The 12,558-nt window shown below is 40.7% G+C and overlaps 1 protein-coding gene across 1 annotated transcript in view; it reads left to right on the forward strand.

Moving 5' to 3' along the window:
• The window catches only part of LOC134213554 (lachesin), a 608,862-nt gene that overhangs the window by 368,232 nt on the left and 228,072 nt on the right, over positions 1 to 12,558 (forward strand). The window contains exons 3-4 of the mRNA XM_062692704.1: positions 9,382 to 9,426; positions 10,348 to 10,451. Of these exons, the coding sequence (XP_062548688.1) occupies positions 9,382 to 9,426; positions 10,348 to 10,451 (149 nt within the window). The remainder of the gene's footprint in view (positions 1 to 9,381; positions 9,427 to 10,347; positions 10,452 to 12,558) is intronic.

Raw genomic sequence — 12,558 nt, forward strand, 5'->3', positions numbered from 1 at the left:
AATTTTGTTTGATTATTTGCTATTGAATTTTATATCAGAAATCGCGAAAATACTTGAAATAAAACTATATAAAATGTTTAGTATAATTATCTTTAAAAGGCTTGGTTTGCTTTTTGTACTCGATGAATCTAGAAGAATCGTTTTGCTCACCGAGCAGTAATTACAAATTTGGTAATATTAGTTTTGTTCACCGGATAGTTGTTGATAGATTGAGTTAAGAAATCGTCTGTAAATTATTTAAAGAATAAACTGTAAATAAAATTGAAAAATATTAGCATACTCTTTCGACAGCCGGCTGGCAAGAGTTTAAATAAAACAGGTAAACAGCATAGTCTGTGGGTCAATTGCCAGCTTGAGGCAAACCTCCATGACCTACCTTACCCTACTAAACCACCAACTCCGTAGAACTTATGAGGGCGTCGCCAAGTCGGGGCCTCTCTTTAAGTAAGTTCTACATCAACATTCCTTTCCTATCCCTAGTTACGGTAAAGATGGGCGTGGCCGGGTAGTAATCCTCATGCTTATGCCATTTTATCTTAGATTGGAATCAAGGGTAACTCCCACCTTGATTTCCGATAGCAATCTGGATATGGATTCCATAAGAAACATGAGTATCACTAGTGTCCAATCTACAGAAGTATACCCGTAACACTTCATAACGCTAACGCCTTCTTGCTAACGCTAACACTAAGCTTAACGCTAACGCTATAAAACGTTGATTAATTTTTAATTCTAAAACAATTGAAATTCCTACCTAACATAACCTAATCTTAACCTAATCAAGTTGAAGATCTTGGTAACTTGGTGTTTCACTACCTGTTGTTCAGAAGTTTGGCAACGAGCCCTGTACTTTGACATTGATTTACCAAAGCGATCGCTCAATATTTTCACTTCGGCTAGACGGTTAACCTCGGTATTCCTGATAAGTTAATACAACAGTTTTAGTAAAACATTTCACTTGGCTACAGTTTTGTCGATCGGCTGTCTGAAGATCAGCTTGCTGTCTAGTGTTAAGCAGAGGTAGTCAGCCTCATTGTTACATTCAACTGATGTGCCGTTTATAACTATTTTGTAATTCGCAGCCGGTATGTGTCTGGGGACAGGGCTATGTCCAAGGGCTTGACGATCCCTCCCCAGGCCATCTGCGAGTTTGGTGGGGTTTGACAGTGGGCCCTGTAAAATTCCTATAAAAAGCTGCATGTATCCGCAAGTAGGCCCCACCAAAGCGACCGTGTGCCGCTCAAAGCCTCTAAAGCCCAGTCCCTGGTGTTAGGTGAGACGCTAAACAGCCCTGACACGATGGCCCTCCGACGAGACAGGAAGTTTGCGCAGGCCCAATAAGCCGCCTGGAAAACCAATTATTACGAACAATATAAGAGATAATGCAACTCGATATAATCTGCAAAGACCTAGGCGACGAATAAAGGATCACGATTGGATGCTTGGAACATGGAACTGCAAGTCGCTAGGTTTCGCAGGTTGCGACAGGATGATCTACGATGAATTACATCCTTGCAACTTCGACGTCGTGGCGCTGCAGGAGATTTGCTGGACAGGACAGAAAGTGTGGAAAAGCGGGCATCGAGCGGCTACCTTCTACCAAAGCTGTGGCACCACCAACGAGCTTGGAACCGGCCTCATAGTGCTGGGTAAGATGCGCCATCGTGTGATTGGGTGGCAGCCAATCAACTCAAGGATGTGCAAGCTGAGGATTAAAGGCCGTTTCTTCAACTATAGCTTCATCAACGTGCACTGCCCACACGAAGGGAGACCCGACGACGAGAAAGAAGCACAGCTGGAGCAGACATACGATGGATGCCCACTGCGGTAGGTAGGAATGCACTATGGTCCAGGATTCTGATTTACGCGGAAAGATGCATTTTACGCCAAAACTATATTTTTTAGAAAAAACTGTTGTTCTACAAATTGTTCGAAATAATGAGAGCCATCATTATGGTTCTACCAAAAAATAGGGTTGGCCATTCTATAAAAAAAAATTGGAAAATATTTTTTTTATTTCTCAGAATATTGACATGTTATGTTCTACAATGTTGTAGCGTAGCTTATTCCAATCAATTTTGCTAAAAAAACTTTTTCTGTAGCTCTTAAGTTGGCTGATTTAGAGCAATTTTACCTAATTGGATTAGGGTGTACCTAAAAAAAACTGTATTTTTGATCTACTTTTTTTGTTTTACATTTCTCGAAAAAGTCGTCTTCAGGTGACTTTTAGAGCTCAAAAAAATGCAACTTTTGATGGGTGAATATGCTCAATATCTTTTTCCGATCAAAAGTTATAATCGTTTTTCTGTCAAAATTACATTTTTTTCATAAGTTGATATCTCCGGTTAGGGCAGACCAAAAAAATATATTTACACAGCATTTGAAAGAGAAATTAATATTCTTTATTATGTCAAAAAATTGGGGATATGTTATTTTTTTATCTCAAGTTATATCAATTTTACTAAAATCATGTTTTTTTCAAATAAATTGATATAACTCGACAACGGAAGAAGATACAGACGATATTCTTATAGCAAAACACGCGTTTTAAAACGCCCCAAAAGTGACATTCGTGAGAAATGAAAAATGAAAAATCTACAGCTTAAATACTTTTTATAAATTTTATCATTATCATCGTATTGCAAGATTTGCGAGAAAAGATGCATTTTCGGTCTGAAGCATACTTTTAAGAAACAAAATTTGTTCTACAAAGTTGTTCTGATTACTTGGGCCCTTATTATAGAGTTACTGAAAAATAGGGTGGGCCATTTTATAAAAATGTGAAATTTTATTTTTTTTTTATTTTGCGGAAAATTGACATAAAATGTTCTACAAAGTTGTAGCGCAGCTTTTTCCCATCAACTTTGCTATATAAACTTTTTATGTAGCTCTTAAGCTCACTTGTTTAGAGTAATTTTGCTTACCAGGATTAGGGTGCTCCTCAAAAAAGAATATTTATAATCTGCTCATTTCATTTTTTATTTTTCACGGATGTCACCTTCTGAAAACTTTTGAGGCTTTTTAAAACGCGTGTTTTGCTATAAGAATATAATCTGTATCTTCTTCCGTTTTCGAGTTATATCAATTTATTTAAAAAAACATGATTTTAGTAAAATTGGTGAAACTTGGATATAAAATAACATATCCTAAATTTTTGACATAATAAAGAATATTAATTTCTCTTTCAGATGCCGTGTGAACATATTTTTTGGTCTGCCCCTAACTGGAGATATCAACTTATGAAAAAATGTAATTTTGACAGAAAAACGATTACAACTTTTGATCAACAAAAGATATTGAACATATTTACCCATCAGAAGTTACATGTTTTAAGCTCTAAAACTCACCCGAAGACGACTTTTCCGAAAAATGTAAAACAAAAAAGTAGATCAAAATACCGTTTTTTTAGGTACACCCTAATGCAATTAAGTAAAATTGCTCTAAATCAGCCAACTTAAGAGCTACAGAAAAGATTTTTTAGCAAAATTGATTGGAATAAGCTGCGCTACAACTTTGTAGAACATATCATGTCCAATATTCTGAGAAATAAAAAGCATTTCCCATTTTTTTATATGATGGGCCACCCTATTTTGGTAGAACCATAATGATGGCCTCATTATTTCGAACAATTTTGTAGAACAACAGTTTTTCTAAAAAATATAGTTTTGGCGTAAAATGCATCTTTCCGCGTAAATCTGAATCCTGGACCATAGTGGAATGGAGGAAATATATAGACCGGTCATCGGTCTGCGCACCGTATCGAATGACAACGGCCAACAATGCATAAACTTCGCAGCCTACCGCGGAATGCTAGTCCGAAGCACCTTCTTTCCCCGCAAAAATATCCACAAGGCCACATGGAGATCACCTAACCAAGAAACGGAAAACCAAATCGACCACGTTCTAATCGACGGTAAATTCTTCTCCGACATCACGAACGTCCGCACTTACCACAGTGCGAATATTGAATCCGACCACTACCTCGTTGCAGTATGCCTGCGCTCAAAACTCTCGACGGTGTACAACACGCGGCGAAGTCGGACGCCGCGGTATAACATTGGGCGGCTACAAGACTGTAGATTAGCCCAAGAATACGCGCAGCAGCTGGAAGTGGCACTCCCAACGGAAGAGCAGCTAGGCGCAGCGTCTCTTGAAGATGGCTGGAGAGATATTCGATCCGCCATTATTGGTAGCACCGCAACCGCTGCACTTGGCACGGTGCCCCCGGATCAGAGAAACGACTGGTATGACGGCGAATGTGAGCAGTTAGTAGAGAAGAAGAAGAGGGGAATGCAGCGTGGGCGAGATTGCTGCAACACCGCACGAGAGCGAACGAGGCACAATATAAACAGTCGCGGAACAGATAAAACTCGATTTTCCGGAGGAAAAAGCGTCAGCAGGAAGATCGAGACCGTGAAGAGATGGAGCAACTGTACCGCGCTAATAACACACGAAAGTTCTATGATTAGTTGAACCGTTCACGTAAGGGCCACGTGCCACAGCCTGATATGTGTAAGGACATAAATGGGAACCTTCTTACGAACGAGCGTGAGGTGATCCAAAGATGGCGGCAGCACTACGAAGAGCACCAGAAAGGCGATGTGGCAGTCGAAGATGGCGGTATGGTGATGGACCTGGGGGAACGCGCGCACCATTCTACCGAATCCGGATCTCCAGGAAATCCAGGAGGAGATTGGCCGGCTGCAAAACCAAAAAAGCCCAGGGGTTGACCAACTACCAGGAGAGCTATTCAAACACGGTGGTGAGGCACTGGCTAGAGCGCTGCACGGGGTAATTACCCGAGCAGCACAAATTGGACAGAAATGGTTGCAGCAACTTGATTGTGACTGAATCTGGTCACATATAAGTTGCAGTACTCTATGTGGAACATGTGTGCTGCTAGGGTACCAAGATTTGGGAGGAGGAAATTTTGCCGCAGGAGTGGATGGAAGGTGTCGTGTGTCCCATCTACAAAAAGGGCGATAAGCTGGATTGTAGCAACTACCGCGCAATCACATTGCTGAACGCCGCCTACAAGGTACTCTCCCAAATTTTATGCCGTCGACTAGCACCAATTGCAAGGGAGTTCGTGGGGCAGTACCAGGCTGGTTTTATTGGCGAACGGTCCACCACGAACCAGGTGTTCGCCATTCGCCAAGTACTGCAGAAGTGCCGCGAATACAACGTGCCCACACATCATCTATTCATCGACTTCAAAGCCACATATGATACAATCGATCGGGACCAGCTATGGCAGCTAATGCACGAAAACGGATTTCCGGATAAACTGACACGGTTGATCAAAGCGACGATGGATCGGGTGATGTGCGTAGTTCGAGTCTCAGGGGCATTCTCGATTCCCTTCGAAACCCGCAGAGGGTTACGGCAAGGTGATGGTCTTTCGTGTCTGCTATTCAACATCGCTTTGGAAGGGGTAATACGAAGAGCAAGGATTAACACGAGTGGTACAATTTTCAATAAGTCCGTCCAGTTATTTGGTTTCGCCGACGACATAGATATTATGGCACGTATCAATACGTCGAAGGCGAAGTACATGATAGGAAGAGGTTCAAGAGAAGACAATGAGAGCCACCCACCGCGAGTTGGCATCGGTGGTGACGAAATCGAGGTGGTAGAAGAATTTGTGTACTTGGGCTCACTGGTGACTGCCGAAAATGATACCAGCAGAGAAATTCGGAGACGCATACTGGCTGGAAATCGTACATACTTTGGACTCCACAAGACGCTCCGATCGAATAGAGTTCGCCGCCGTACCAAACTGACAATCTACAAAACGCTCATTAGACCGGTAGTCCTCTACGGACACGAGACCTGGACGATGCTCGTGGAGGACCAACGCGCACTCAGAGTTTTCGAAAGGAAAGTGCTGCGTACCATCTATGGTGGGGTGCAGATGGCGGACGGTACGTGGAGGAGGCGAATGAACCACGAGTTGCATCAGCTGTTGGGAGAACCATCCATCGTTCACACCGAGAAAATTGGACGACTGCGGTTGGCTGGGCACGTAGCCAGAATGTCGGACAATAACCCGGTAAAAATGGTTCTCGACAACGATCCGACGGGCACAAGAAGGCGAAGTGCGCAGCGGGCAAGGTGGATCGATCAGGTGGAAGATGACTTGCGGACCCTCCGTAGACTGCGTGGTTGGCGACGTGTAGCCATGGACCGAGCCGAATGGAGAAGACTCTTATATACGGCACAGGCCACTTCGGCCTTAGTCTGAATATATAATAAATAATAATGCTTCGCCAGCACTCATGTCACTCTTAACCAACGGAGCAGATCGGCAACCAGGGTTCGAATGCAAGGGCCCCGTACCCCTGTCACTGGCGAACAAAGCCCGTGTACTCTGCATCGAAGCTTAGAACCGGTGTTAGGGCCAGGGTAGAAATATTTCACAGTCAATGCAGTGAAAAACATGGATCTCAGTAAAATCTGCTGTCGCCTTCATCATGGCCGTGGTGAGTGCGACTGGGTGCAGCCGAAAATCATTTCCAACACCGACTATTCAATTTCGCATTCAGCCACTCACAAGTCGCTCTGACATGCTGCTCAGTTCGCGCCTTACCGTATGACTGTGAGTGGCCCATTTAAACGCGTGGTGAATTTTTTCAATTTGCTGGGTGAATGTGTACATTTTGTTGTGGTAAATTTCATCTTCGCGGCGCTGTGGGTGATGTGAGTTCTGTTGTTTACTTTTCTGCCTCTCCGGGAATGTGAGGTTGATTTCAAAGCAGGAAGAAAATAAAAAAATGATATAAAAAAACATCACCTTCCTCCAGTGCTGCCGAATATTTACAACCCTGGTTAGGGCGCAATCGTTAATGCGAACATATTTATATTCGGTTAGTTACTGCAAATTAGTCCTTTTTCGAGTCCATATAATCAAATATGTAACTCAAGCATACCACATCGTTATATTGCTGCATGATTGAGTCACAGACAAACAGACATAACACTCGTGAAATTCCCATCGCTCACTGATTTACTCGTTAATTTAAATAATAATTAGTTGTTAAGAAAATTATTTTGAGCTTTTTAGTGGAATGTCTTCACTTGTCATAAGACGAGTTTGTACAATCCCATTGAATTCCACCACTTAATTGTATCTTGACACATACGTATTTCGACCTCAACAGTAAAATGCCGTCTCAAGTGTCTTCTCCTTGCCTCGACTCGACACTCGAAGTCGAGTCAAGTACGAGACACTGGAGACGGCCTTACTGTTGAGGTCGAAATACGTATCTGTCAAGATACAATTATGTAATGGAATTAAATGGGATTGTACAAACTCGTCTTATGACAAGTGAATAATTAGTTGGCCAATTGCTCACTCGTGGCGCACGCATCGGATTTGCTCCAGTTTGACGTTTGCCCACTACCGCCATCTGTTTCGTGATTTGCCTAACTTAGTGAAAATAATAGGTGTCGTTAGTGTTTGTACGACGATGAATTTGGTGAGTGAATATCCAATTTGTTATGTCTGTTTGTCTGTGATTGAGTGTTTGATTTTGATAAAATATCGAAAACAAAAGTGTGCATAAAAATTACCTCGCCATAACAAAAAGGTGGTAGAGAATCAACAATGTTGTTCACATTTTAGAACCAATTCCCGATGTCGCACATGTCGGGGTAGGGCTTCAGTGCTCCGCCTTCTCCCCCAGTTCGAATGAGAGCTAATGACAGTGTTGGTAGCGGGAGCAAGAGTTGAAACGTTGATCCTTGATTTCTTTGACGATACTGTTTCAGAGCTGGACGGTTGATGGCCAACGATCTGTATGTGTGTATGTGTAAGTGTACAACATTATTTAAACACACGTTTTGGAAATTATTATTGTTTGATTTCCTCACAACAGATTCCATTCGATGGGGAATCTGGTCCCATTGTTTGCTATAAAAATTGGGTAGATCGGACTATGAACTTAAAAGTTATGGCCAAAATACTATTTTTATACGCAAAACAAGCTAAACAATACTAACACATATTTTTTTGTAGGGTAAACTGGGGTAAAATGCACCCCCGGGGCAAAACGATCTTTTGGCATTTTTGGCGGTGTTTCAAACATATTTCCAAGAATGATTACTTCTATATTCGTAGTTCAAGATCCGAACTACATGCGCTGTAGTAAATACTCTAAAAAAATTACCGAAAATGTCCTCAAAACCGAAGGAAGAGAAAGACACCAATCCCGCAAGGTGGAAGAATTGTTGTATCAAATAAAAAGTTATCACTCCACTATGTACATATAATAATCTCGATTCATATTCTCAATTTTAATCTTTTAATTTATCTCAAAATGGCAGACATGTCAATGCTGCTACAGCAGAATTGTTAGAAAATAACTACTTAGGCCTATACAAATACTTAAAAACTATTTTGTCTCCCTCCCCCTCGGATTTTTTTTGCAAAAAAATAATATTTTGAGGGAGCAACAAAATAAAATTCGGATAATTTTTAGGATTTTCAAAACATTCTAGGTTTTTTTTGATTTTCTTTTCATTTTAATATTTATTTTTTATTATCCCCTCCCCCTTGACCTTTCGGAGACCAGTAGGACAAAATGTTAATTTAATATTTGTAACGGCCTTATCTGACGATTATTACGCTTATTTAGAATTTCCATGAGAAATTTTAAATTCAGATCGTTTTTTTTTGTGTTATAAATGGAATGAAAAATGGTACACCCAACCAGCGAGTGTTAGTTTTTTTTTATTATTCTTTATTAAAACCTACCAAAATCTGTTTAAGAACTAGGCATATGCGAAATTGTTAGTTTGTATATCGAATTATAGGAAAGTCTCACATCCACTAGTAAAGTGTAGGTAAACTGATTTCAAACTGATAAATTTTAGATGTCCCTTTTATTCCACAAATCTGGATCTATCCATGGAAGTGTGTGTAGCGCCACTGAACCTGAAGCTCAATTCACAGCCAGATTTCGAAACAAAGTTGTCTCTCTGGAGGCACCGCTTTTTTTCCGCTTGCCACTTGGAGCAAACTGCAACATTCAGGTGGAAATATTCCGCAAGACTTCCCCACTTTTTTGGCAAACGAATTGAATTATGGGCTTTTCGACTTTGAGTTCCACTCTTGGGATTCCACTCCACCGAGCCAACGAAGCCATTGGAATTGATCTATCGGTCTTCGAGGGGTTCACAACTTCGTTTTTTTGCTTCAAACCTGTATCAAATGTTTCGATTTTAAAATTTCAACACAATGTTTTCGCTATGAAATTTAATTTGCCTTTTCCGGGAATGATTAATCTCACATTCAGCTCCTGTCACCCGCTATGAAGAGCTGCGTCCCAGACTGGTAATTAATTTCATCTCATATTTTGCTTCCCTTTCATCTCGTTTCAGCCAAACACACGAGCACTCACGAGAATCAACCCGAGCTCAATAACGGTACGTACACGGCAGCAGATATGAAAGTTTATATTTTTTCCTATCGTACGGTTTTTTATGCATTTTAACACTGTCAATTCGTCCGTCAGAGAAATTCCATTTCCTAAATGAAAACAAATATAATGGAACGTACACACGGTCAAGCAGTTCGACCAACATTGACTCCACCTCCCGTTTATTCAAACATTCATCAATTTTTATCAACACCGACACGAACAATCAATTTATTCGACCAACAATATCACACACGAACGACCGAAGCGCCAACTCGAGCACCAACCATCAAAAAATATATGGGGGTTTGTGCAGCTTCACTACAAATGCTCAAACATGTTCGGCGAACCTTGACTCCACCCCCGACAACTCAAACCAAAATCAAACCGTTTTAATTTTTTCCAACCGAGCCGCCAACTGTCAAATGGTTGTTCGAACAACTTCACACACGTTCCAACAAAGCAGCAACCGAAGCGTTTTCTTGGGGGTGGAGTCAATGTTCGTCGAACTGCTTGACTGGTGTGTACGTAGCATAACACACACGTACACATTGCATACAACCTGTGATGGGGAACACAGCTTTCCCACTTTATTCATGGACGGAGGCACACACACATTGTAGGCTACCAATTTTCACATTATTTAATCCCGTAGCGGGGTATTTCGAAATCTGCTGATGGAGATTGCCGACGCACGTGGCTAGTGGCCACCATTTCCAAATTAAATAATCCGCTTTTCCACCATCATCGCTCAGCCCTTTTCCATCAACAACTTTTCGTTCCGCTTCTCACCTGTCGATGTCCGAGCTACCGAATCCTGTTTTTATAACGGCATCAGCGGAAAACCAAGAAACATGTTCGGTTGCGTATTTTTTTGGTTTGTTTGTACATTTATTGTATTCTCGTTTTTTTAACTTTCTAATTCCAGAAGCAAATTTTCCACGATTCGCGGAACCCATTCCCAACATCACGGTAACCATCGGACGGGACGCACTGCTGGCTTGCGTGGTGGAAAACCTCAAAGGATATAGGGTGAGTGTTTTGAATTGAATGTGTTTTAGATTTCAATACGATTCTCACTAAAGATTACCAATTATTCCACATGTTGAGGTCAATGTTTGAAACTAATTAGTTTCGGAGGTGCCTCAGAATCACCAGTGGTAAAATATTATTTGTGATTCAAACATAAACATGAACTGAATTCAAAATTCACAAATAATAACGGAGATTACAACCCAACAAACATTTGAAGCTAATAAAGCGCTTATTCAACTAAAAATAGTCTTATTCAGTTAGAAAACTAGCATATTCAGTTGAAATTGTTTGTTGGGAAAACACTAAAGAAGTTTTTTTTTTCATTTTTAAGAGACCAAACAAAAATGTTAAGTACTCCATGTTACGTCTGTTACATTACAACCGCTGCTTCTATCACTTGTTTTGAGAAAAAAAATGTAACCTGTATGTTTGTTCTCTGTGGTAGTACGAAAAAGACTAACATTAACAACATCACCGGTTTCCAATCGACCATTTACAAACAATTTACCGTTGGAAAACTTGAACAGTTGAAGATTTATCGAGTGTGACGTTCGTTTATCTATGTTGATAACATTGATTCAATTTAAAATTTCTGTTGTAATAACTTTGGTAGAGATTTTTGAACTCAGAAAATATTTATCCTTTTCACTAGGCTTACGGTAAGCTTCCCCATGTTATTACAGCAAATTGATTCACCTTTCCACAAGCTGTCATCATTACCATCACCACCAAAGTCGTTATCATATCATAAGAACGAGTTCATCATCGCCAGCTGTTCATACACTTCTCAAGACCGAGAACCGAGCCCATCAAGCGGAGGAGCAACCAACGGGCGCAGTCAACGAACCAAACTGCAAAGCCAACAGCTCCTGTCAACCGACGACGCTCTGATACAGACAGATATTGGACTCGTGAAGGATTCCGGTGAAAAATCCTTCTCGTTTTCGCAATGTGACAAGAGCTCAACCTTTCGAGGTTGCAGTTGGCCTTCTGCTGCCGGAGATATCATACTCACTCGTCGCACGCGATGGGTTGGGGCGAGTAACGATCATAAACTGTCTCGCTGCCGCACAGAAGGACCAATCTTCAAAAAGACGGTCAAAAACCATTTTTTTAAAATGATCCAAATTGATAACTTGAGTCATGGGTTGTTAGTAGAATACTTGACGATGATGTAAACATAGTTTTGAGTCATTTTATTCGGATGGATCTTACCTTTACAGTCAATACAAGTTGAGCAAGTTGTCGATTTTTAATTCTGTTAAATCTTGTAACATTTATCTTACTGCTTCATTATGTTGGCCACAACGTATACATCAACCAAACCTATTATATTTGGCACCATTACAAATTGTAGTCCAAAAACTAATAAAGCCACGCATATACGTTCGTAAATTATTTTTGGTTGCGCAGTAAGTACTCGGTCTTTATTATGTATAAAATTATTATTGTATTATCTTCTTGCTGTATTCATTGTGAAATTCAAAAAGGTACCCATCGGTACCCATCAATGAAATTCACACTGTAGTTTCATTTTTTTTGTCAGGAATCCAATCCTGCAAAAAACAGGTTCCGCCACCCTCCGCCCGCACAGTTATTTCGTTTTTACTGACAGTGGTCGTTTCGGTCTTGCCAATCAATTTTGATAAAAAGCAACGCACAATATGTTTTCTCTTCTCCTTCTACTTCTTATTTGCTCCAATACAATTGTGCGATATCAGCTGAAAAGGGTTGTGCACTTATTACGTAAGCGTTATTTTCGGGTTTTCAACATCCCTCCCTTCATGTAAGATTTCTTACATACAAATGATTTTTTATTTATAGGTAAAACAACAGATCCCCCTCCCCCATGCTTAATATGTGTACGGATTGTACCCCGTTTGGCATAAAGTCATTTGGCATAATGCCGTTTGGCATAATGTCGTTTGGCATAAAGTCATTTGGCATAATGGCCGTTTGGCATAAGGCCGTTTGGCATAATGGTCGTTTGGCATAAGGTCATTTGGCATAATTGTTATTTGAGTTGTGTAATGGATAAGTAAGATTTGTTGAGCCATTCAGTTACGTGGTTTCCTTCATTTGGGCAATACACGATAATTGGGAA

Source organism: Armigeres subalbatus, chromosome 2 (genome assembly GCF_024139115.2).
Source record: "Armigeres subalbatus isolate Guangzhou_Male chromosome 2, GZ_Asu_2, whole genome shotgun sequence".
Classification (NCBI taxonomy): Eukaryota; Metazoa; Arthropoda; class Insecta; order Diptera; family Culicidae; genus Armigeres; species Armigeres subalbatus.